This window comes from Eretmochelys imbricata, chromosome 16, assembly GCF_965152235.1.
Source record: "Eretmochelys imbricata isolate rEreImb1 chromosome 16, rEreImb1.hap1, whole genome shotgun sequence".
Classification (NCBI taxonomy): domain Eukaryota; kingdom Metazoa; phylum Chordata; order Testudines; family Cheloniidae; genus Eretmochelys; species Eretmochelys imbricata.
In genome coordinates, this window is record NC_135587.1 from 16,312,212 (window position 1) to 16,338,215 (window position 26,004).

The 26,004-nt window shown below is 50.7% G+C and overlaps 1 protein-coding gene across 1 annotated transcript in view; it reads left to right on the forward strand.

Annotated features, from left to right (window-relative positions):
• The first annotated feature begins 2,470 nt into the window (after positions 1–2,470).
• The window catches only part of ASS1 (argininosuccinate synthase 1), a 79,221-nt gene continuing 55,687 nt past the window's right edge, over positions 2,471–26,004 (forward strand). Inside the window, exons 1-6 of the mRNA XM_077835874.1 lie at positions 2,471–2,541; positions 10,789–10,839; positions 13,067–13,179; positions 16,386–16,454; positions 17,552–17,740; positions 23,768–23,824. Coding sequence (XP_077692000.1) covers positions 13,072–13,179; positions 16,386–16,454; positions 17,552–17,740; positions 23,768–23,824 — 423 coding nt within the window. The 5' untranslated portion in view covers positions 2,471–2,541; positions 10,789–10,839; positions 13,067–13,071. The remainder of the gene's footprint in view (positions 2,542–10,788; positions 10,840–13,066; positions 13,180–16,385; positions 16,455–17,551; positions 17,741–23,767; positions 23,825–26,004) is intronic.

Here is a 26,004-nt window from a genome sequence, read left to right on the forward strand (position 1 = left end):
CCTGCAGGCCCTTACACCAGCATCCCAGCAATTGTGCTGTGCTGGCTGACAATGACCAACGGTAACAGCAGTTTACCAGGGCTAATGGGAGCGGGCGCAGGGCTGCCACGTTCCTTGCAGCAGAGAACAAGAAGGGCTGGGTTGTCAGTTGCATTTATCTTCATGAGGTTTCTGTAATGAGGAAAGCAGTCACTAGTGACACTTCGTACACAGGGGGAATAAATAATCCGGCGGGCTGTCAGCTGTTTAATAACTGGTGAGTTATGTTCTCCGTCAAAGGATGCCTCTGGGGCGCAGACAGGTGCATATTCAGCTAGGAGAAAGGGGAAGACTCTGTGGGCTTGGATAGCCAAGGAAGAGTGGGTTTGAGGTTGATAATAAAATCTAGCACTTTTCCTCCATAGATCTCAATGTCTTAAGGATGGTATTCCCATTTTACAGGTATTTAAGTAATACGTAAATAGCACATGTGATGCATAGCTATCAAAGTGCTCTACAGAGATATTCTCATTTTACCGGTGGGGAAACTGAGGCATAGAGAGATTTGTGACTTGCCCAAAGCAGAGGAGTGGGACTCAGAAAATCTGGGCTTTATTCCCAAGTCTGCCACAGATCCACTGTGCAACCGTGGACAAGTCACTGAAGGCTAAAATTTTCAAAAGTAGACACAAATTTTGAGTGTCTCTATTTTGACCAACTTAAGACATCTAAGGCCTGGTGCTGAGCACCAACAACTCAGGGGTTAAATTGGCCTGACTCCTGGTACCTTTTCCTGGTGACTGTATCTTGTGGTCCAGAATCTAAGCTTTCTGCAGTGTTCTGTGGCCTTGAAGCATGCCTCCAAACTTTGAATTAGGTGTAAACACTTGCAGTGATGTCTGCAGAGAGAGCCTAAAATAGCAAGGCTGACATCTGAAACAGCACCTATTCACTTCACTTGATGTGTTAACTCCAAAGACTAATGATGGCAAATTACACGTCTGTGTTGTTAACTATTACACTGGTGATCTCAGCATGCATGGAAGAGGAGAAATGAGCAGATACCACAGTGGTGTGCAAGGTATAAAAATCTTGCCTGGTGGTACTGTGAGGAGTTGCACAATCTACAATCTCATTTTAGATGTGGGTGGAGCCTGGATTGTGAGCAGAGGTTGGGGGAGCAGCTGTTTGACAGCGGCCCACCACTCCAGTGGGGGCTGGTAGTGCCTGGCATCGCAGGAAGTCAAGCCCTATCTAATGTTGGCCATCCAAAATGAATGGCCTCTAGAAAATTTAGGCCTTAAACTTTCTGTCAGGCTAATAATGCTTGTCCCCTGTGACAATCCATGTGAAAGGACAACAATTCATGAATCTCTGGGACTCTCAGCAGGAAACTGCTCTATGAGTAGGGAGTGTTACTATTTTCCATGTCAATTAGCAATGCATTTGGGTTAAAAATGATTGTGCCAGTCCATGGAGAATAATGAGGGCACATACGCTTACTGATATGCACACACACCATGATACACCCCCCCCAATTCTGTTCGCCAGAGAGCTGGCGGGGGGTGTATGTCAAAATCTCTATTTTCCTGTGTCCCAGGTGGATGGTCTGTAAGTATTTTCCCATTGCTAGAGTCGCTGCTGGTCATTATGTACATTATGCCCTCAGTCGGGAATCCGGACCCTGTGGTGCTGTCCCCGGACATAAGGTAGGAGCTGCCCCCAGAGCCAGCCATCACCAGATGAGAGACAAGGGGTGGCTACAAGGCCAGCGGAGGAGCACAAGGTACCGGAGGCGGTTCTGTTCAGGGGAATAAGCCGCGGTCACCCCGGGTAGAAGGGTCCCAAAATAGGCCCAGTAATAATAGCCCCTGACCTTTGGATCCCAGAGCAAACAGATCAGCCTTCAAGCAAAGGAGTTGGTCTTTGGTAGGAATCTGTCACCTTCACCAGTTTGAGAACTGAGGCCGGGCAGCTGCTGCCCATGTGCTGAGCGGTCTTCCTCGTGCGCCCCTGCCCGGCGGCTGGAGCGCTGAGCCGGCCAGGCGTGAGCAGGGCTTGGCAGCGGGCACAGTCTCCGTGCTGCCCTTCGCCCGTGCCCTGCGGCCCAGCTTCCGAAAGGAGGGGGACGGCTTGGCCCCTTTCTCCGAGCCGGAGCGCGGGGCGGGGGCCTGGCTTTGCTCGCCGGGGCTTTGTGCCGCTGGGGCTGGGGGGGGGCTCCTGCCAGAGGGCTCTCGGTCCGGTTCGTGCCTGGGCTCTGCCGCCAGCGGGCCGGGGGCGCGGGTGGCTGGTCGATCCGGGGGCACCGGGGCTTTCCGCGCCGGCCGGGTCCCGGTGCCTCCCCGCGGGGCGCAGGCGGGCGGCCCCGGCCCCGGCCCACCTGCGGGAAGGGGAGTCGCTCCCCCCCGGGTGCCACCCACGGCAGGGAGACGCCCCCTCCTGGCCCCGCCCCGCCGCGCTTCATAACAGGGATGCCCCGGCGGCGCTTTTGCCCGGTGCCCCCATCGCCTGATCGCCTCCCCGCGTCCGGAGCTCGGAGCGGAGCCGGCGGCGCCTGACGGGGTAATTCGCTGGCACCGGATCAGCGGAGGGAAGCTGGGGGTGGAGATCCGTGAGGGGAGGGAGGCTAGAGGGATCAGGGGTGGAGATCTGTGGGGACTAGTGTGTGGGGGGGAGGCCAGAGGGATTAGCGGAGGGGTGCTGGGGGGTGGAGATCCATGGGGACCAGTGTGGGAAGGGAAGCTAGAGGGATCACTGGAAGGATGCTGGGGGTGGAGATCCGTGGGGGGGAGGCTGGCGGGAGCTGGGGACCAGTGGGGAGAGGCTGGGGGGGAGTGGGGACCAGTGGGGATGGGGGGGAGGGAGGCTAGGGGATCGGGGTGGAGATCTTTGGGGATCAGTGGGGGGAGTGAGGGTCAAGTGGGGACCAGTGCAGGGGAGGCTGGCAGGGAGGGTCACTGGGGGGAGGGAGGCTAGAGGGATCCGCGGATGGATGCTGGGGGGTGGAGATCGGTGGGGACCAGTGGGGGGAGGCTGATGGGGGGAGGGTCAGTGGGGGGAAGGAGACTAGAGGGATCACTGGAGGGATGCTGGGGGGTGGAGATCCCTGGGGGAGGCTGGTGGGAGCTGGGCACAGCTGTGGGGGAGTGAGGGTCAGTGGGGACCAGTGGGAAGAGGCCAGGGGGAGGGAGGCTAGGGGGATCGGGGTGGAGATCCATGGGGACCAGTGTGGGGAGGCTGGTGGGGAGGATCAGTGGTGGGAGGGAGGCTAGAGGGATCACCGGAGGGATGCTGCAGGGTGGAGATCCATGGGGACCAGCCGCGGGAGGCTGGTGGGAGCTGGGGACCAGTGCTGGGAGGCTGGGGGGAGTTGCCATGGTGTTGAAGCAATGTGGGGGGCAGGTTCTGGTGAAGGGGGCCCCCTTGCTCATCAGGTAGCAACACCCTGCTCCCTCCATCCCTGGCGCTGACTCCCCAGCACAGCCCCCCCACCCCCCCCCCACCCTGCCCTGCCTGGCTGCTGCTCTGTCCATTTCCTCCTGAAATGGACACAGTGGCAGGCAGTGAATTAAATAGTCAGACTCCAGTAACTCGGCTTGGGCCAGCCCTGCTCATTTAGCAGCTTCTCACCTTGTCGTTGGGCCTGGGTCTCTGCCAGGTCCTGGGGGTTGAGCTGCGGGATCCGGGGCTGGGGAGGGACAGTCCCTCCCCACTGACCTGGGACAACATTTCAGAGGAGCGAAAACTGCCTAGAAATGAAGTGGGGAGAAGAGGGAGATCTGGCAGAGTGCTTTGGCTGGCTGAGGCAGGGTCAGGAATGCACGTGCCCCAGGCCTCTGTAGAAACGGTCCTAACAAACCCAGCTTCCGTCGTCTCCCCAGTCGATGGCTTGTGGCCCTGGAATAGCACTGTCCCCAGCCCCGGCAACAGTGACGCCTCTTATTCTGTTTTGCTGCAGCACCTAGGAGCTCCAGTCGTGAGTCAGGGCCCCATTGTGCTAGGCGCTGTGTGCCAGTAAGCTGCCTTGTCTTCCCTGGGAAACCAGTGTGTGTGTGTGGGGGGGGGGGGGGCTTTCTTTTTAAGGTGTTAAAATCCTAGGGTGCAATTGTGGCCCTTGACTTCAATGGCATCAGGATTTTCCACCCCTAGTGGAGATGATGGGATAGTTGTAGGGTTAGCTTGTGATCATTGGTCCAGGTCAACCCCAGAGACTAGCTAGTGGGTTAAAACACAAACCTTATTCCTGGTATAGATGTGGCCTTAAACTGTAATTTCTCTGGGGCAGGGGCTGCCTCTTTGTTCTGTGTTTGTACAGCACCTAGTGCAAAGCAGTCCTGTGATGGGTGCATAGAATGCTGCCACAACACAAATAATAACACTAGGAAAGGATGGTTCTTTCTAATAGGGAATTTCCACCACCCACCCCGCCTCTCCCCTCCCTCCTTACTCTCCGTGCCAAGAGCAGTTAGCCTGGCGTAGTGCGGGGTGGGCAGGTGTGTCTGGAAGGCAAACTCACATCTGCCTTTGCCCAGGGCTGGTTGTTGAAATCAACAGCTATTTGACCTCACCTGACACCCTCCGTCAAATGCAGGAAATACCTCTCCCTTCCTGGCCAGGCTCAGCCTTTCTTGGCATGATCCCCAGGTGCAAGAAGCTTTGAGTCACTGCCTCCTTGCAGGAACCTGAGGTGATCCAGACTGCGTAGAGAACAACCCTGCTCCAAATCTCCCCAATGCCCTGCATTTCCCTCACCCTTCATTGAGGAGGACGGGTGCTTGAAAATCATCCCTGTGTTTCTCGCAGTGACTTATGCAGCCTATGAACACCAAGGTGGGACCCAGAACTCCTGGGTTCTCATCCCAACTCTAACACACGCATCCTCTCTCTGGTTTGTCTTTGCAAGTCCCTGCGGGCCAGGTTTTCAAAACCTCATGGCTTGGTTATTAAGAGCCCAGCACCCACAGTATTCTGACCTTCATTTCTCTGGCTTGGTCTCCCTGTCCATTGGGGATAATAGTATCTACCTGTAACGTTCCCCTCTGGTGTTGTCTGGACCAGTGACCAGCTAAGCCACTCCAATCCTCGACTCTGGGAGCCAACCTTACCCTGCTCTGCTGTGAGAACCCCCACTCTGGGCTGTTCACGCACAGCCTCTGGTATGTAAGCTGCTCCCAGAATGACAGTAGCCAATATCTCCGATCCCAGAAACAACCCTCGGAACTTCCATCTTGCAGTGTCCAGTTATGCTCATTGGTCCCTGCAAGCTTATATAAGTTTGTCAATTAAACAAAGAAATTGATATGTAGCAGGCTTGTTATACCAAGGGGAGTTTCTGACACACTGCAAACCAAATGCACTGCTTCAGGTAGAATAAACAAACAGATTTATTAACTATAAAGGTAGATTTAAGTGATTATAAGTCAAAGCATAACTAGTCAGATTTAGTCACATGAAATAAAAGCAAAATGCATTCTAAGCTGATCTTAACACTTTCACTGTCCTTACAAACTTCGATGATTTTCATCACAGGCTGGCTCTTCAGCCAGGCTCTCTCCTTTGATCAGTGGTTCAGTTGCTTGATGGTGGTGGTGTCTGAAGATGTAGGTGGAAGAGAGAGAGCATGGCAAAATGTCTCTCCCTTTTATCATGTCCTTTCTTTCCTCTTGGCTTTGCCCCCCTGCCCCTTCAGAGTCAGGTGAGCATTACCTCATTGCAGTCCCAAACTGCCCAAAGGAAGGGGGTGACTCCCTCGAGCGTTTAACAGATTCTTTTGTTGCTGCCTAAGCCAGTGTCCATTGTTCCTGTGAGGCTGGGCTGGGTTTGTCCCATCCATGCCCTGACGAGGTGTGAACTGCCTCTCTGTTCTTGGAGAGTTTTTGCATGGGCTTACTTTAAGCCATGAGGATACATTTTCAGCCTCATAACTATATAAATGAAATTATAACCTATAACCTTAATATAACATTACTGTAACAATTACTATAACATTACTGTAACGACCATGCTCAGTGCATCGTGGGTCCCCCTGAGGTACAGAGCATCACACTACCTCACAGGGATAGTTGTGAATTTATTCTGATGTGTAAATGTCGGAGGTGATGCAAAGAACTAAGTACTGTTATTACTTAGGGGCTTGCCTGCTCCACCTGTTTATTCTGACGCTGAGATCATTGTCTGGGAGGTTACAGTGGGCTGCAGTGGAAAAGATTGTGTGACTATTAGTAGGGAAGTCACACCAGGAACAGGCAAACTTTTGAAAGAGGCACTTGAGTTTGAAGGCCCCAGAATCTGGCCCCTCCATCTCACAGATGTGTTCTGTTGGAAAATGGTCCTTTGATAGTAAAATCATCTCTCTCAACAGAGACTGCAACAAGTGTGAGCATCCCAGAGGATGAGGATAAAGGGGAGACCCTTATCCTCACACCCCAGGAAGCGGGGTTTGTTGAGACGGCAAACATGTGACTATCCCTCTCCCCGTTGCTCATCCTGACAGCTCTCTCCTGGCGATGGTGGAATTGAAATTTACGAGTTTTCTGCTCTTTCAATAAGCAGGAGCCTTATCCATTTCAATGCTGGCATGTTCCCCAGTAGAGATCCGGGTGGAGACCAGAGGACTGTGGTCAGTGACAGGCATATATTTGGTAATATCCTGGGCTTGGTGGCATTTAGTCTCCAAGATGGGTCAATAAGAGGAAGTTAATGAAGGCTCAGGGGACTGTTAATGGGTGCTGGTGTTTTAAACCGATAGTTTGCCAATTCATACCCCCGCACATCAGTATTCACTAAACACTGTTTCAATTGGCTGGCTCCTTTGTCTGTGACACAGTGAGCTGGTGGTGTCAGTTTAGTTTCCAGTGACAATGACCTGAGCCAGGTATTGTCCTTTGGCTGGCAGAGCTGTTCGTTATACTGCTGTCCCTTCTGACAGGACCTGGATGGCTCAGGTTGCTGGTAATAGTGTATGCATCTCTGCGTCCTCTGTTTAAATCTAGAATAAGTCAGTAGTGGCCAAATAAACATCCTGATGGCTGATTAGTGGCCTGTGTTGACTGAGTTTGGGGGTGTACTTTGTGGGGGCATGGGTGTCTCAGGTCAGATCTTATAAGACAAGTGCCCGGCAGTGTTACATTCACTTTATGCAGGAGGTATGCTCCCAAAGTGACACATTACAGCTGGTGGTATTTATATGATAGTTTATATGAGTTATGCATCCCTTTACACGTCACAAAAATCCAACCCATATGTCCCAGTTCCCTAACTTGTTCTCTTTCTTCCTTAACTTTGTTTCGGAAACTAAGGTTTCAGGTACTGGTCTGTGAAGGTATTTCCCTAGCTTATACTAAGAGACAGAACAAATGTGTCTTGATTTTGACAAGTTCCCTATCTGCTTATGCCAAAGCTTACTTCAGCTAATGCAAGGTGTTATGGGATACTTAGCATAAGAGCACAGGATTATAGTCAAGGTATAGGCCAATTTAGGCTATACAGCCGTATTATTTGTGCTTAATGCATACTAATGTGTCTATGGTGTGGCAAATACATATTATTAATATGAGATATATCTGCTAGCCAGCATATGTTCATCAGCCTCATAAACACCACAGCTGGTACTAACTGGCAATTTCAGAATAGAAAGCAAAGACTGGACCACAGAGGCTAAACTCCCTCGTCATTCCTAGCAGTGGTTGTTCTGGGTCCCGTCCCTTTTCTGTGGATAAAGGCAGGGCTGTATTCTCCAGGGCACTTTTTCCCAGCACTAAATTCACTCAAAGGACACAAGGGGCTATTGTATGACAGAGAAACATTGTCTGCATGGAGATTATCATCATTGTTGACCTAGTCCATTAAGAAACAAAACTCCTGCCCTGGTGTAAACGTCCTGTCTCATCAAAAGGGACAGAGGGTACACCCAGAATTACTGTGAAATAAAATATTTCTCTGAAAATGCTCCGTGAGATACCAGCTGGTGTTTTAGGTTCTTCTGAAAATTTCCCTCTTAATCCCAGCCTGCCCCACCTGCTCTGGGAGTGGCTGGCTAATGATGAAATCAGGAAGGGCTGAAGGGAAGGTTCGGGGAAGCTGAGTCATTGCTGGGCATGTGGGATGTACTGGTTACTAAATCTGCCTGTTTTTTATTTAGAAACTAACAGCACTGAGCCAGACTCACTACGGGTACAGAGTGGCAAGGCCCCATGGGCTTTAATGGAGCTCTGTTGACTTTACCTCAGCAATACATTTGACCCCTTGCCTCTAGGCAGAAGTGAAAGTGACTTTGCACTGGGATTGTCCACATTTCGGGCACTCAGACAGGGCTGGGCAATTTCCTGTTGAGCCTGAACCAGCGCGCACACGCCCCGCTCATCCAAGTCACTGCAGGGAATCATGAATGAAATGCTGATTCCGGGCATTGGCAGCAGGGCCTGCAGGCAGTGGCAGGTTCCCGGCCCCGTTGTGTGCCTGACCTGTTCCTGTCAGAGCACCAAGCCTCGACAGCACACTAATTGACAGTGAGGTCAGCAGCCTTGGGCTGAACCCAGACTGTCTGCTAAGGCAGAATTGGACTTTACACCAGAGGACGTAGGTTTGAGAGTAGCGGGTCACCTTGTGGAAATCGGCGGATGGTTTGTCACCAGCATGAACATTGTTTAATGAGCATTTCCACCAGCTCTGCTGCTAAGAGACTCTGGGAAAGGGTCGGCTAGCATGCGTGTGCACTGGCTTTCGTTCCCCTGAGCTCAGGTGAGGCGCGCCAGAACCAGGGGGTTCCATGGCAGTCATGCTCCAGACGAGTAAGTCCTTGGGATGTCTGTGCTTGAGTGTGATTCCCGGCCCAATGAGATGCACTTGTGCTAGCTCTCCGCGCACTAAAATCAGAATGTAGCCGTGGCAGAGCGAGCAGTGGGACGGGCCAAGTACGTGCCTAGGGGCTCGGATGGGTGCACGCTCGGGGGCAGCTAGCCTGTCCCGCTGCTCACACCGCCGCGGCTGCATTCTGATGTTAGCGCACTAGCTCGCTGACAGCTAGCAGGGAGTATGTCTCCTTGAGCTGGGAATCAAACCAAGCTCTAAGGGTAGACGCATTCCTCTAAAGAGTGCCATTTTCCGACAGCCCCCGAAGTAGCACTTGGCTTCCCTTCCACACTCTGCCGGTTTATCCCAATCACCACACCCAGCGTGCCCCCTGCTGCCCCGTGTCAAAGTCAGATTCAGGACTCACATAATTTGTCAGACCACTCTGTTTATTAGCAAAGCGCTTTGCTAATGCACCCAGATGTGAGCCCCTCTCTGAAGCTCAAGATAACTTATTTATACAGCTAAGCCAAAGCCAATTTAACATAAGAGACAAAAGAAAGCAGAAACTGACAAATATACATACATATTTTATTTGCATACTAACCTTTACCAATCTCCTAGCTCAGTAGGAGCTCTAAGTTAATTAGTTTGAGGACCCATTGTCTCACACTCCTTAATGTTTCTCTTCCTGACAACTATATTTCAACAAACCCTTCAAGTAGCATTTCTTTAATGAATTATAATTTCAATATAATTCATTCTACTTTCACACCGGTCATTGTGGAATTAGGGACTTCCTGTCAGCAGGTTGGTAGTTAATCCTGGGATCTACTAGGACAAGCTAGCATGTTTTTAAATACAGCTTGTCCTTTGTGTGGACAAATGGTGGCTAGCATTGTGCAAGTTTTCTAACATGGTGCTTTTTCCCAGTATAAATGAGGCCCAGGTCCCCTTGGTCAAGTCCCTGCCCCTCTCAGCCCCTGCCTCAGTTTCCCTATTTGGAAAAAGAAAAGGAGTACTTGTGACACCTTAGAGACTAACCAATTTATTTGAGCATGAGCTTTCGTGAGCTACAGCTCACTTCATCGGATGCATACCGTGGAAACTGCAGCAGACATTATATACACACAGAGATCATGAAACAATACCTCCTCCCACCCCACTGTCCTGCTGGTAATAGCTTATCTAAAGTGATCATCAAGTTGGGCCATTTCCAGCACAAATCCAGGTTTTCTCATCCTCCACCCCCACCCCCCACAAACTCACTCTCCTGCTGGTAATAGCCCATCCAAAGTGACCACTCTCTTCACAATGGCCCAACTTGATGATCACTTTAGATAAGCTATTACCAGCAGGACAGTGGGGTGGGAGGAGGTATTTTTTCATGCTTTGTGTGTATATAAAAAGATCTTCTACACTTTCCACAGTATGCATCCGATGAAGTGAGCTGTAGCTCACGAAAGCTCATGCTCAAATAAATTGGTTAGTTTCTAAGGTGCCACAAGTACTCCTTTTCTTTTTGCGAATACAGACTAACACGGCTGTTACTCTGAAACCTTTCCCTATTTGGAGTATTTCCCTCTTTGGAATTGTGGTGTGTTTGTGTGTGTGTAAGTAATAGGAAGACAATGCTTGGGAATGTCTCTGTGGATTCTGTTTACGCTGCCACCACAGGCATGTGTCCTGTCCTTCTCCCCCCACCCAGTCCTCTACCCGCAGCATTTCACACTTGGCTGGGTGCATGGAGTCATGAAGGGTGACGGCTGCTGGGGGAAGCAGGATCAACATTCTGTCCTAGTGGTGCAGATCCTCCAATCCTGACTGCCACGTGTGAGATCAGGGTCATGTACCATCCTGCCAATGCAAAATGTTCAGATCTGCTTTAGCCCTGCCATGTCTCCGAGCAGGCAGCTGGCGTGCCTGGTCATGATTAGGATTTCATCTCAATTGTTCTTCCTTGTGGCCTTTTCATGTACAGTTGGATATATTGGTCTCATTTGCTTACCTCTTTTTCAGGACATTTGCTGACTGCTTGAGGAAGGATTTCTGCTCGTCCATCAAAGAAAGGTAATGGGCCAAGCTGCTTTTTGCATTTCTTGTTTCTTTTGTGGTCTCTGTGCCTGGCTGCAATTTTCATGTAAACCAGGTAGCTAGGTGGAGTCGTGGGACTCTCGGTGATCTCTCTGCTTCTGTGCAGCTACCCAACCATCAGACTGATCAGGAGAAATGCTTTAGTTAGGAATGGAAAAAACAGTGGTGAAGGAACGCCCCCCCCCACCCCATCCCCCGGAGCCTGTCAGCTAGGATCTAAGGCCCTGGGGACATTAGAGAAATTTGCATCATCTGACCTCCATGGAGGTCATGACATTGTGCAACTCCCTGGAGATGGGCTTTCTGCACTGAAGCAGGGTGGGGTTTGTACCTGTGCAGCTGAATGCCGTACTGCATCCAGTGTAAATCCTGCTTTGTGTTGGAGCAGTGCAGTTGCAATGTGTGTTGGCACTTATGTAACTTGCCCGGCTTGAGAAAGTGGCAGCAAATAAAGGGCAAAAGTTAATCCACTGTCTGGGTAATGAAAACCCGGTTACGTTATGTAACTCAGTGACTTGCTGAGCACCCTTCAGGGAGGTTAGTTATACCATCCTGTCATTGGACTCCATGCTGTACTAGTTTAAGTGGCATGCATGGTCCTAGCTGGGGGGGAGAGCTGCTCAGAAATGTGGCTGGCTCACTTGCTGGCTTGTTTAAAATTGGCTTTCTGTGCATCTCAGCCTCGGTGGAGTTTGAAACTTGCTTTGCAGCCACTTTCAAGTGAATAAAACGTGATCACCATAAACCAGCAAGCTAAGGCCAAAGGACGCAGAGCAGTATTTAAACTGGAGTGAGTCTGCACCAAGCGCTAACAAGTCCACAGCTACCTGGGACCTCACAGGTATTACTGTGCTGCCATGTTCAGCTTTATGGCAACACCAGGGACAACCTCCACTTGAGCTCCGGGAGAATCTCCACTAGCAGTGTGAGGCCTTTGACACTGGTGGACAGTTCTGATTTTATCCAGTGGGGGGCAGTGGTGCACATACCAGGTTCATTGCAGCACTTACCTAGGTTCATGGGAGGTTTGGCTATATCATAGAGCCCTCTTCCCAGCACATACCCTTCCATTAACATTTCTGTTGCCCACAGAGACTCTAGCTCGCTGCACCCCATTGGTCTCTGCCATTTAAGGAGTGTTTAATCTGCAAGGGGACTTTGCTCCTCACAGGCTGGTTAGTCATTCCCCAGATCTCTTCTGAAGGACTCATTGAAAGCTCTTTGAAAATCTAAATATGTTTCATCCCCTGGGTCCCCTGTCTGCTGCTGGATGAATGTCTCCTGTGCCCCTGGCAGGCTCACTCTGCCCTCCTACTTGAGAAATAAACCAGGCTGTTGTATGCGACCCCAGCAGAGGGCTGAAGATTGGGGTGGGTTTTTGGAGGGGGGTGAGGGAGTGAGAGAACCTGGATTTGTGCAGGAAATGGCCTAACTTGATTATCATGCACATTGTGTAAAGAGTTGTCACTTTGGATGGGCTATCACCAGCAGGAGAGTGAATTTGTGTGGGGGGGTGGAGGGTGAGAAAACCTGGATTTGTGCTGGAAATGGCCTAACCTGATGATTACTTTAGATAAGCTATTACCAGCAGGACAGTGGGGTGGGAGGAGGTATTGTTTCATATTCTCTGTGTATATATAAAGTCTGCTGCAGTTTCCACGGTATGCATCCGATGAAGTGAGCTATAGCTCACGAAAGCTCATGCTCAAATAAATTGGTTAGTCTCTAAGGTGCCACAAGTACTCCTTTTCTTTTTGCGAATACAGACTAACACGGCTGTTACTCTGAAACCTGTCTCTGACTGATACTGTTGTCTCCCTTCCCAGGCAAAGTGGTGCTCTGGCTCTGAATGAGGGTTTCTAGTCAAAGAGTCTGTGGTTTTTAATTAGTGGGCAAATCCCAGAATTGGAATCACAGCTCTGGGAGAGAGCAGCCTAGAGAACAGCGCATGGAACCAGGACTCCTGGGTTCCTAGATTCAGCTCTGCTACTTACTGGCTGGATTACCTTGGGGTTAGTCACAGCCCTGCTTGGTGCCTCCGTTTCCCCTCTGTGTAAAATGGGAATAACAATAGTGGCCTCAGGGTTAACTAGACAAGCTCCCTTCTGTGCTGGGCTGAGGGGCTGAGGCCTTGTCTGCGGTGGAGCACAGGTGAGTCCCTCACAGCGGCAAGTATATGAATGGGTCTCCCTGCTTTCCTCAGACACGATGTCTCAGTCCAAGGGCACAGTGGTTCTTGCCTACAGCGGTGGCCTGGACACCTCCTGCATCCTGGTGTGGCTGAAGGAGCAAGGCTATGATGTCATCGCTTATCTGGTGAGGAGCTCATGTTACCTCATGCGTCCTCTCTCTGCTGCCCCCCGCCGCCCCCATCTTTTCCTGACACTCTCTAGCCCATCTCTTGCAGGCTCTAGAAAAGCGACAGACTCTAAAAAACAGTGGCTGGGCCCCCCTGGGGTGGGGTTTTCCGTGTTCCGCTAAACGGCGGGAGCGGTCAGAAAATAGCCTTTTTGCCAGCTCCAGGGCTGCTGTGAGCATCTGCCCCGATGGTGCCGGGTCTAACCGCAGCAGCCGGGAGGTGACGCGCTTGCAGGGCCTTGGGCTCCTGGAGTGACAGAATCGTGATCTTATTTAAAAAAAACAACCCTCTGCTCTTTTCTCTGTCCAAAGTGTCCCGGGAGTGAATGTGATTCAGAGGGCCCCGCTTCCCTGCCTGGGGCCTGTCAGGTGTCAGGGGGTCAAGGCGATTGTGGTGAGGGGGAACCAGCTAGAGCGGGTCTGAAATGTTGTTTCAGTGAAAACCCCATTTTCATCAAAATGGAAACCTTAGAAGATGCTGATGAAATTTTGCTCAGGAAAAAAGGAAGTGGAGCGGTTTGGCCATTGGGGGATGGAATGTTTTGACTTTTCATTTCGAAACAATTTTTCAGACTGAAATTCCCTTTTTTTTTAATCAAACATCTTTTAAACCAGAGGTTCTCAAACTGGGGGTCGGGACCCCTCAGGGGATCACAAGGTTATTATACGGGGGTCGTGAGCTGTCAGCCTGCACCCCAAACCCTGCTTTGCATCCAGCATTTATAATGGTGTCAAATATATAAAGAAGTGTTTTTAATTTATAAGGGGGGGTCACACTCAGAGGCTTGCTGTGTGAAAGGGGTCACCAGTACAAACGTTTGAGAACCACAGGTTTAAACAGTCGAAATGGGACCAGACGGCTTCCGTCGACCCGCAATGAATAGTTTTCAAAATTTTGTTTTTGCAGGGAAATTTCCATTTTCTTTTCTTTCTTTCTTTTTTTTAAAATTTCATTCCGTTGTGGAATAGAAAACATTTCAGTATCTTGGAATTTCCCCGACAGAAAAACGCTGCTTCCCACCCAGCGATAGCCCCTCCTGGGGCGTGAGAGGGTTAGTGGGGTGGAGGCAGGGTGAAGGTGGCAGTGGGGTCCTAGCTCCAATAATATGGGGAAACACACAGTGCTCTTCCTATTGCGTTAATCTCTGCATGCAGGAGCCAAGGCAGCAGCTGTAACCCTGCTGCCGTAGCTGGTTAAATATTGACTGTCTAGTACGTTCCCGTTCCCGGGTCAGTGACCTGGGAGGTTCTGCTCAGCTGGCACATTCGGTGGCCAAGTGGGACATGGCCCCTCTCGAGCCATTGTTCCCAATTGAATAAAATGGGACCACTGAGAAGCCTGGACATCAGCTTTGCAGTGTTGGAGTGAGACCTGCCATGCCAGCCTTACTGAGCAGAGACTCTGCCCGGCTGGGGGTGGATGGCTAGACTCCCAGTGTCCCCAAGGTGAAGGGACTTAGCCAAGGGCTTTGTCTCCTTTAGATGGCCAGGAAGGAGGCCTTTGTCAAAAGGGGATCTGAGTCTATGGAGCAGGTACAACAGTGACTGCAAACAAACAGATTCCCCCTAGTGCACCGGAGAGGTAAAGAGCAGCTGTCCATGAGCCAGGGGCACAGGTACGAAGTCAGCAGGCAAGGGGGTCCCATGCCACTCTAACTCTGGGCTGGGGGTTGCTGTTGGGTACACCTGGTGGCTGAGGGGCAGGAGCAGAGGGGCGCTAGAGAGGTGATGTGGCTGCACCTAGGCTGGGGGTGTTGGTCAGTGTCAATAGAAATGAGCATTGTTAACGCTGGGTGATGAGCAAGATTCAATAGTGCAGCCGTAAATGGTCCTGCTGGGACCGGTCTAGTAGAGGGGACTGAAATCTCCATGACAGTGCGTTGGCTTTTCCTGCCATGCAAGCGACTCAATCCAGACAGTCTTAGTGACGCTTAGTGATTATGGAAAACATAATCCTAACAATACATATACAATGATGGGGTCTAAATGAGCTGTTACCACTCAAGAAAGAGATCTTGGAGTCATTGTGGATAGTTCTCTGAAAACATCCACTCAATGTGCAGCGGCAGTCAAAAAAGCAAACAATGTTAGGAATCATTAAGAAAGGGATAAACAATAAGACAGAAAATATCATATTGCCTCTATATAAATCCATGGTACGCCCACATCTTGAATACTGCCTGCAGATGTGGTCATCCCATCTAAAAAAAGATCTATTGGAATTGGAAAAGTTTTGGAAAAGGGCAACAAAAATGATTAGGAGTATGGAACGGCTTCCGTATGAGAGAGATTAATGAGCCTGGGATTTTGCAGCTTGGGAAAGAGGCGACTAAGGGGGTATATGATTGAGGTCTATAAAATCATGAGTGTTGTAGAGAAAGTAAATAAGGAAGTGTTATTTACTCCTTCTCATAATACAAGAACAAGGGGCCACCAAAGGAAATTAAGAGGTAGCAGGTTTAAAACAACAGAAGAAAGTATTTTTTCACACAACGCACTGTCAACCTCTGGAACTCCTTGCCAGAGGGTGTTGTGAAGGCAAATACTATAACGGGGTTCAAAAGGGAGCTAGATAGATTCATGGAGGATAGGTCCATCAATGGCTATTAGCCAGGCTGTTTGCTGTTTGCCAGAAGCTGGGATTAGGTGACAGGGTATGGATCGCTTGATGATAACCTGTCTGTTCATTCCCTTTGAGGCACCTGGCATTGGCCACTGTCAGAGGACAACATACTGGGCCTGATGGACCTTTGGTCTGGCCCAGTATGGCTGTTCTTATGTTCCGCACTGGGCGCCTGGTGACCTAGGGGTCTCCCGAGTAGGGCAGCCTCCAGGGCTCATCTTGTGGCACCTCTGGGGGGCCTGGTCTCCCCTCCAGTACAGCTTGCTAGGAATGACCAGGGAAAGCACAGCTTGAAAGGCTGGGTCGATCTGTGTTCTAACCTCTGGCTCAGATGAATCGCCACAGCCTGGAGCCTTCTGTCCCTAAGAGGATTCCTCCCCCATCCTCTTACGGCAAGAAGCCAAATGACTGTGTGTTCCTTCATGCCTTGGAGTACTTGAGACTTGTCAGTAGGAGCCCGGTGGGGCCAAGCTGATGGGCTAGGGGTTGCCATCCTGGCTGGAGCCAAGCTGCTCAATCTCTTTCTCATTTTTACTTCCAGGCCAACATTGGGCAAAATGAGAACTTTGAAGAGGCGAGAAAGAAGGCGCTAGCTCTGGGAGCCAGAAAGGTAACACAAACCCTATTGCCTCTTGCGGGCGTAGCTCTGTTCTCAGTTCTGTCATCATGCCATCCCTGCAGCTCACGGACAGGTGTGCTATGTAAATTATACACACACCTGAGGAGTTAGGACCAGAGTTCTGGCTGCTTCAGCTCCATAAGTACAGGGCTTTGCCACTGGGCCAATGAGAGCTGCATATCTGCTGGCTTTTCAGAATTTTGGGGGCATCTCCAGACTCTGGATGGGGTTGGCGGGGTGTCCTCCCTCCTCTTTGCCCAAGGTCAGAAGCGTTTTCGGAGATTTCCCTCTATAAATGGCCAAACCACCAATAAATCCTAGATGCAAAGAGACGTTACACATAGCCACATCTGTAACTCGATGTGTCTCTCTTGTTTCCTTAATCCTTTATAATCCTCTCTACAGCCAAATTTCGATATTTCTTCTCCGTTTCTCACTTCCCTCTTTTCCCTCTATCCCTTTTCTTTTTCTTCTTCTGCTCCTCCACAGCATTTGTGGTTTATTTTCCCTCTCAAACCTTTCTTCGTGTCCTTACAAACGAGGAGCAGTCATTTCAGGGCTGGCGGGTTCAAGGGATGGCTGACCAGCTACAAAGCCTTTCTGTCTGTGTCATTGGTTCACATCCAGACCAGGACTTAGAGTCATTCCCACCTGTTTGGTGGTCTCAGACCATCTCCCAGCAGAGGGAGGTAGCCCAGGGAGCCATGTGCTACTGCCGTGATGTATCTGTTCTAGGACTAGAAAAGGGGCTGTGGTTTCTACAGTTGTTGATCCAGAACCTTTCACCCGCACCTGGAAAAGGGGAGATGCTTATATGAGTCATTGGTGACACCGGGCTGGTTTAATCCTCCACTGAAATCCATAACGCTTCTCCGGGGATAGATTTGGCCCTTTGTCTCTGGGAAGTTAGTCAGATCTATAGGTGCAGTTTATGGAAGACCTCAAACACAGGTGGTTGGAGCAGGGTTCCAGCCCCTAGGGGATGTTTCATCTATCGAATAAATGGATCTTCACCCCCCAGCAGCACCCTATCCCAGCAGGAGCCCTGGGCCACCCTCATTGCTTGGGGCTCTCTCTTTCTTGTGCAGGTTTACATTGAAGATGTCAGCAGGGAGTTCGTGGAGGAGTTCATCTGGCTGGCGGTTCAAGCCAATGCCCTGTATGAGGACAGGTATCTCCTGGGCACCTCGCTGGCTAGGCCTTGCATCGCACGGAAGCAGGTGGAAATTGCCCAGAAGGAGGGAGCCCAGTTTGTTTCCCACGGAGCCACTGGGAAGGTAAAGGAAGGGCAGGCCATTGTCTGGCAGCGGGACTGGGCTTTGGGTGCCTAGGAATGCGAGGCTGGTAGATAGGAGTTCCCCCACCCCCACCACTTTATAGATGGGGAAACTGAGGCACATAAATATGATTTGCTGACTATCACAGAGCAAGTCCCTGCTTTCGGGCTCTTGGCTGGAAGCTCTCCTGCAACTTCCGTTAGAGTTAGCACTGGCTGGGGAACTTTCCTTTAAAAAAACAACAACAAAAAACGGATCAAATGTCCTGGCTTATTGAATGGAACTGACATGTTTTGAGTCAGCTCAATCTGTGGCTGCCCGAGGTGCCATGGTGCCTCATGGCAATTTCATCCCTTTGTTGATATTTCAACCTTTCATCCTCCTTTAGGTCTAAAACAACCCTGGAAATAACAGGCTTTCCACCGGGATGGCAATTCTGATTTTCCCCCAGCTCTGGTTAGAAACTTAAAAAACTTGTGTTTGCATGGAAGGGGGTGAAGAATCCTGGCTCCCTGGGCCTCGCCAGACAACTGACAGCACAAATTCTGGATCAGGAGGAGTTTTATTTTAAAGGGTGGTGGTGATGGGGGAGGGAAATGAGCGGTGTTGTTCCAGCTGCAGCACTGGGGCCGTTGTGGCTGTGGGAGGCCCCCTGGGGAAGCAATCCCCGGTTTTGGTGCTGAGTGTGGCGTGCTGGGCCAGAGGGGGAGGGGGAGAACTGCTCATCCCCCTCCCCCTGCTGGTCAAGGAACCTGTGGTGCTGGGGTGAGGCTCAGAAATGGAGGGTTAACGCACGCTCTGCGCTCTACAGGTGTGAGAGCACAGTTGCGTTCTTGGGGAACTCCAGTAGTGGGTTAGTAGGGAGCCCAAAGGTTTGTTTTGACCCAAAGAGTGGCCTAGTGGACAGATCACAGGACTGGGACCCAGGAGACCTGTTCCTGGCTCTGCCACTGATCTGCTGTGTAGCTGTGGGCAAGTCACTTCCTGCTCTGTGCCTCAGTTTCCCCAACTGTAGAATGGGGTTAATGACACTGACATCCATTGTACTGCACTCTGAGATTGCCTGATGAAAGGTGCTAAGCATTATTTTTTATTGTGCATGGGTTTGCTGTCCCATTGAGCTCTGTGTTGCAAAGCCCCTGGCTTCAGTCAGGGCTGTGGCTGATCTGTTAGTCCTCAGCAGTAGGAGAAGCCTGAGGAACCTGGGTACCCTGGTTCGGATCCAGGGGGAAGGCGTTTTAAAAAAACAATCTCTCTCTCTCATCCATCTGCAAACACGGATTGCTGGAGTGATCTCAGAGGCATGGAGCTGGTTCCCCTTGGCTGGATTGTTCTGTAGAGAGGGGGCAGAGATGTTGATACCAGATCAGAAAGTTTTTTGGCCAGCATTTAGCGCTAGAGGGGGCTAGCAATCTGCATTGAAAGGCAGTAGTCAGGTGTAGCTAGCTGACTGACCCACAGAGCGGGAGGTTACATGCAGAGATTCCCCGCTAGAGGCAGACAGAGACCACAGGACGGGTGCAGCTCAGCGAGAGAAGCGGCCCATAGAAAGCAAATGAGGGATGTCACTTTATTTCCTATGGAAAACGAGCTGGAGCTTTCTCATAGGGCTGGTCAGTTTCCATTTTCCTTTCAGCTAGGAGTTGCTTGTCCTCCATAACCCTAACAAACCCCTGATGGTGAATTGCAACAGGGGAAACATTGCACAAATGGGGTACACCCCCTGCCCTGCCTCCTTGCTAAAATCCACAAGTCTCTAAACCTGCGTACACTATCACCACTTGTCGTTGGCCAGGTTAGAGCCTCTGTGGAAAGTGTTCATGCAACGTACAGCGAGAAGAGGCCTGGAGACAGAGTGGGTTGGAGGCTGCTCCTCCATAGTTACCATTATAAAACTTCTGCGCTTCCAAGCTGGATGCATGTTGGAGTTCTCCAGGTGATGATGTAGCCTGGGAGAGTCAGATGGGGTATCAGACCTCCAGGGTCCACAGAGAAGCAAAGGGATTCTGAAAAGCATCCTAGGATCCTAGATGTGTAGGGCTGGAAGGGACCTGCACTGAGGCAGGACCAAGTAAACCTACCTTTATGGTTAGATATTAGGAAAAACTTTCTAACTTAAATCTCCCTCGCTGCAGATTAAGCCAGTTACTTTTGTCCTACCTGCAGCGGCCTGCAAGAACTATTGATCCCCGTCTTTTTCATGACAACCCTTAACGCACTTGATGTCTGTGACCGGGCCCCCCCTCAGTCTTCGTTTCTCAAGACTAAGCGCGCCCAGTTTTTGTAACCTTTCTTCATAGGTCAGGTTTTAAAAACTTTTTATCGTTTGTGTTGCTCTCCTTTGGAATCGCTCCAATTGTCCACATCCTTCCTACAGCGGGGGCCCGGAATTGGACCCCGTACTCCAGTGGAGGCCTCGCCAGTGCTGAGTAGAGTGGGACAATTACCTCCCGTGCCTTACACTTGACACTCCTCTTGATAGACCCCAGAATGAGCTTAGTTTTTTTTCACAGTTGCACCACATCGTTGCCTCATTTCAATGTGTGATCCACTCGGAGCCCAGATCCTTTTCAGCAGTGCTTCCACCTGGCCAGCTGTGAGCGGGGAATACTTAAACTGACTCCTGGGCACAGTAGCAATTGTCAGCCCGCGTATCTTGTTGCTGAAGGACATTTTGGAGGCAAATAAGCTGAAGAAGACTTAGAGGAGCTAGCGATATCCCCTGCAATTATACGGGCTCAGGTAGCATTTTAGGGCTCTCAAATCACTACTTCTCGTAAGCTGGTCACGAGCGGGAGACAGGGAGAAGCTTCCTGCCTCGTGCAGTGCCGTGTGTGGGGGGGATGGGTTATTTTATTTTATGGTATTTTGAAGCATCTGGTACTAGCCAGTGCTGGAGACAAGCCTGAATGAGCCATTGCTTCTGCTGGGGCATTTCCCGTATCCCCTCTTGCACAGCCCCTTGTGGGTGTGTCCCAGTCACTCTGTTTGGAGACTCAGCCGCCTCTCACCTCTTCCAACCATCCACCAGAGGGCGCTCTTGAGTGATGTGGCACCTAGGGAAAAATCCCTCCTCTCTGCACTGAGCTCGGCTCCCAACTTCCCAGTTAAAATGTCACCTCCATTATTGGGTATTGCACAAACCAACCCTCCTCCCCCTCTTCCAGCGTCCACAAGCAGCAAGGAAGCTGCACCCTAAGCTGCTGCCAAGTCTCTAACTTCCCTCCCCCCCATCCATTAAGCCGGGTCGGAGGGAGCGTGTGCTGGTAACTCGACCCGGGAGCGTGCTATCCCCGGCTGAGGCAGCAGCAGGGGCTTCAGCATCTTAAATGCGCACCATCTGCAGCGCCCTGTCTTGGGAGCAGATGGACTTGTTTGGGGCCTGTAAGGGAAATGAGTGCCCTGGAATATGTGCATGTGTGTAATAGTCCCTGGGGGGCCTCCTTGGCCCAGCAGCAAATGTAACCAGCCTGATCTAGAGAAGAGGGGGTGCCCCATTTGCCCGCGATGTTGGTGGAAATTGGCCCTTTGTCATCTTTCTTCCCCTAGAAGCTCCCAGAGCTGCTCAAACCCTCCCTCTCCAAGGTACCTGGCCTCCTTGGGAAGCCCTTTCCAGGGAGCTTGTTGGCAACGTCTGATAATGAAGGGGTGTCCGGATCCACCAGATCATCAGCCATCTCTCCTGCCTGGACTCTCACGAATCACCCCTGTTCCTAGGGGGCTGGGCCCTCAGCGAGAGTAGCTCTGGTTTAAAGCCAAGCAGCTGCACTAGGCTGGGTGTGGGACTGCAGCTGCGTGCGATGGCCCGTGGCACCAAAGGGCCAGGTTGGCAAAAGAGTTTGGCCCTTTGTGCGCGTGTGGGGAGAGGAGCTCAGCTAGTTGGGAAAATCTGGCCCTTTAAAGTGACATTTAAAAACTAGACCTTTGGTGGAATACACCCCTGGTGCTAGGGGCACTGCTTGATGTATGTGGAGGCTATTTCTCTCTCCCCTCCCTCCCGCCCTAGCAAACACTGGTGAGAACGTCTTGGTGCTGTTCTGCCATCCTGCCCAGGGCACAGTTCTGCCCCCGGTGCTGGCGCCAATCGACTGTTCAGCCTTCACTATGGGACATAGATGCATCCGGATGAATTCAAGATACGTAGACCACAAGTTAAAGGTGGAGTCTCTGTCTCGGGGCTTGTCTACATGGGGAAGTTTACTAGCATTACTCTACCAGAATAACTGTTTGGAAGTGACCTAAGCTAAACCAAAAAAAGATCATTCTTATTCCATATAAAGAGTGTGCCCAGCAGGAATTATACCAGTGTAGCAGTGCTGGTAAATTACCCCATGTAGACAAGTCCTCCGTTTCAAATGTCTTTCCGACCTGGGATTGTCTCAATCTAGCTACTTGTGCAATATCCAGGATCTTTATGACTGAAAGCCCTGAGTGGTCTAGTAGCTGGTGGTCCCTTCAGGACAGTTCAGATTGGCTGCGTTCCCCTTGTAATGATTTGCTGCCCAAGAGCACCGTTCTCAAATGAAGGGCCCTCATCTGCCTGTGCCCAAGCCTGGTGTGCTTCTGGGGGCAATGCAAGGGAAACATGCATGGCATCAGTTAACTAGCATCATGAATAAGATGTTGATGTACCTCACTACCCTCTTGTGGATGGAGCCAGAACTGCTCAGCTGTGTGCCATAGGCCCTATATTGCTAGCAGCTAATGGAGATTCTCCTTTTGCTTTTGGTAGAGGAGGATCTGGGTTCCATCCCTGTTTTGTCGTGAAGTTCTGAATGGCAGCATAGCACGAACTGGAGTCCTGAGCAGCCACAGATTTGTTAGTGGATTGTGGCAGACCCTTGGGTTTATTCATTCGAACTAGATGGCACCTCCTGTTGAGAGACTGCTTGTTATGGTTCCTGGGTGCTAGGGCAGGGGATGATTAATACAGGTATCTCAAGCTTGGAATGGACTTAGACATCCCTGTGCAAACACACATGTTCTGCCAAAGACTTGGCCTCAACAGTGCATTGCAAGGCCATCGCTGACTTTCCCAGCTCTGCGTAGCGCCTGGCTAGGAGCTGAGGCGGAGACGCACGGAGCGCTATGGCTGTGACATGGCACTGAGCCAGCATTCGTCTTCTCCAGGCATTTTCAAACAGATGGGTTAGTGCTTGCAGCGAGAGGAGGTTAATTAGAGACAGATACTGTCTGGGTCTCTCTGGCTCTCATGCTCTTACAGTGGTGTACTTAGGGGCTACTTGCCCATTAGCCACTGTCTCAGAAAATATGGCAAATGGGAGGCGTGGACAGACCAACCCTCACTTCTTTCCCTAATTCAGGTTTTTCCCTTCTTTCCAATAATTGCACATTTCCTAGGCCTAGTTGAAATATTGACGGTTTTGTAGTTTCTCTTCTTCAATCCAAAGCTGCAGAGTTTTCCTCCTTGTTTTATTTGCCAACAGTGGGGCAGAAGATTGAGTAACTGGGCCAGAACCTCGTCTCGTTGAAGCTGGGGAAGCTTTATGAGCTAGGCTAGCTGAAGATCTGATCTGCTGAGACTTTCACAGTCCCTCTCCCAAACCTTCCCCACCCTTTGGGTCCTGCTGGGCTTTGGCCTTCAAGGGCCTGTCCAGGGAAAGGCCGTTGGGACTGGGTGGGGACATGATTGCCTGGATGCTGGCTCGTCTCTCGCTTGCTCTCACAGTGGGTTGGGAAATCCACAAGGCGTCACTGGTTTTGATAGACTCATGTTCTCGCATCTCATCTGCTCTCCCAAAGACCTCTCCACCTAAGCCTGAGCCCCTGGAGATGGCATTCACAGCCCCAGACCTTGGCCCTGGCAGGGGCACCCGGCGAGGGGCCAGAGACCGAGCCTCAACTCTGAATGGGGACAACAGGCTTGCTCCATGTAGGCCGCTCTGGGATGTTGTCTCCTTCATACCTTGGTGGTGGCGTGGACCAAGATCACAGCCTTTCCCACCAAGTCTGAACTCGTGGGATGGGGTCAGGGTCATTCCTAAACTCCCCTCTGTTCTGTTTCAGGGGAATGACCAGGTTCGATTTGAGCTCACCTGTTACGCCCTGTGCCCTCAGATCAAGGTAAGGCGTTTGGACTACTGCTCCCACTAAGCACGGCGGTGTCACAGGCTCCCTTTGGGACGTCTGACTGGTGTGGGGAAGGGTCTCGAGTATCTGGCTGTCAGGTTTGCCCTCTGCACAAGGGTCTATTTGTGTATTCTGGTATGACTCCTACATTGCAGATGCTGGAACAGTGTTCCCCACCCTTGCCCTCAGATGGCTCGATGCCCCCGTTTCACTTTGTGTTGGCCAGCTTCAGTGCTTTGACATGAGTGCCCATGGCTAGGTTCCCTCTGCCAGCTCAGCCACCTGCGGGGTGTTAAAGTCGCCACTAGTCGGAACATTTTACTTCAAAAACACTTTTCATGGGGGAAAAATCTGGCCCCTGCCCATGAAAATGTTTGTTTGTTTCTTCTGAAAGTTTCTGTTTTCAACAAAAAAACGAAACACCCAAAGATGTTTCCCTTCCTCCCCCATTCTGTTTCATTTCCCCATTTTGAAAGTGCGAGAGGGGGAGGAAGTGGGGAAAATGGGGGAAAAAATTACTTTTTTTTTTAAATTAGTTTTTGAAAATTGATTAAAATTCAGTTTTTCGATTCGGTGTTTTCAATGAAAAATGGAAAAAATTTCACACACACACCTCTGCCCATTTAAAATCTTTGTTGAAACACATGTATAATTTGGCGCAGCTCTGGTGAATGTATTGTTCAGAATTGCTTAGGTGGCCCATAAAGCCTGGAAACCTTTAATTTTTGGGGGGTGGGGAGCACCAATTAGCCCTCAGCTTTGGGGTTTTCGAGGACCCCAAGAAATCTAATAACGGAGCGAGCACCGTTTTGCTTTCATCATGCTTAGTCAGCTGACCAGAAATGGGCAATTCAGATTGGATAGAATCTAAGCCCTGCCCCCATCCAGAACCTTGGACCACACCTCTGGTCTCCCGCCTTTTCTGAGCTTGAAATAAGTTGGCTTAAGTCGCTGTAGCATTCCTGGCTGTCTCTGCTCATCCAAGTTCTGGATGGGACGAGAAGCATCATGATATCACAAGACATTCTTCTGGTAGCATCATGGACCTCCTGCAAGAGCCCCAGGATTTGGTCTTTGGGCCCATTTGGACCCAGAGTTCAGTTTAGCAGCTTGGGCTTCTCTCTCATTTTTCCCGTCCCAACTCTGCAGACCCAAGAAAGCATCTGTACTTGGGTGCTGATCAGACCCAACCAGCCAGCCCTTTAGGGATCTTCTCGTGACACCTCTTTGCTGCCAGCATCACACCCAAGTCAGATGTTACTGAATACCCCCAGAGACTCCACTGAGTAACTGCTCACAAATCCACTCGCTCAGGGCCTGAGCCAAAGCCTGGGGGAAGACCCCATTGTCTTGAGTGGTCTTTGGATCACTGAATGCATGCATGAAGACATCTGAATGCGGCATTGTCACCAGGCCCCTTCATCCTACTAGTGCTTCCCAATGTGCAGACGGGGCCCAGGATCTGTCAGCTTGTTCACTAGCCCTGCAGAGAGAAAGGAAAGGCGCAGGGTCTCTGGATAACCTGCTGTTGGGAGCTTTATTTTTTAACACAGACGCAAGCGACTCAGTTTCTCTTTAACAAGCTGCCAGCTGCTCAAGGTGACGTTTTGGCATTTGAGGGGGCTGTAATGATCTTTAATTGACCTATTTTTACCCCAAACACCACAGTGCTGTGAAACAAACAGTAACAAGGCAGCCGCCTTGAGCGGCTGGTGGGATAATGGACACGTCCCCCTCCCCGCAAGCATATTCTGCTGCTTGTTAGGGTTACAGTGGCAGCTTGGAAGGGTCTCAGGTTACTCAACCTTTGTGTGGGGAGATTAAATCTCTGCCGATGGATGTGGTGTGTGCTTCAGGCAATGAGAATCACTTTGCCGCACTCCCTGCTCTGTGAAACTTGCAAAACTAGTCCCCAGTGTCTTTTGCTGGCGGCGAGGCTGTTCTGATTGATTCTCTCAATGCTGTTTGGGATTCGGATGTACTGATGAGGAAAAGGATTGTAGTGACTCGTCTGCGGAAGGGTGTGGAGGGAAAACGGACTGGTGTGTGAGGGCAGTATTATTACTGGGGAAGAATCAAAAGGGAACAGGCTTCGGCTGTGGTCTCGTTAAACCTCCAGAGATTGACTTGGTTCCTTTTTATCTGAACCAGGGAAGCTCCTGCGGTGGGTGGGG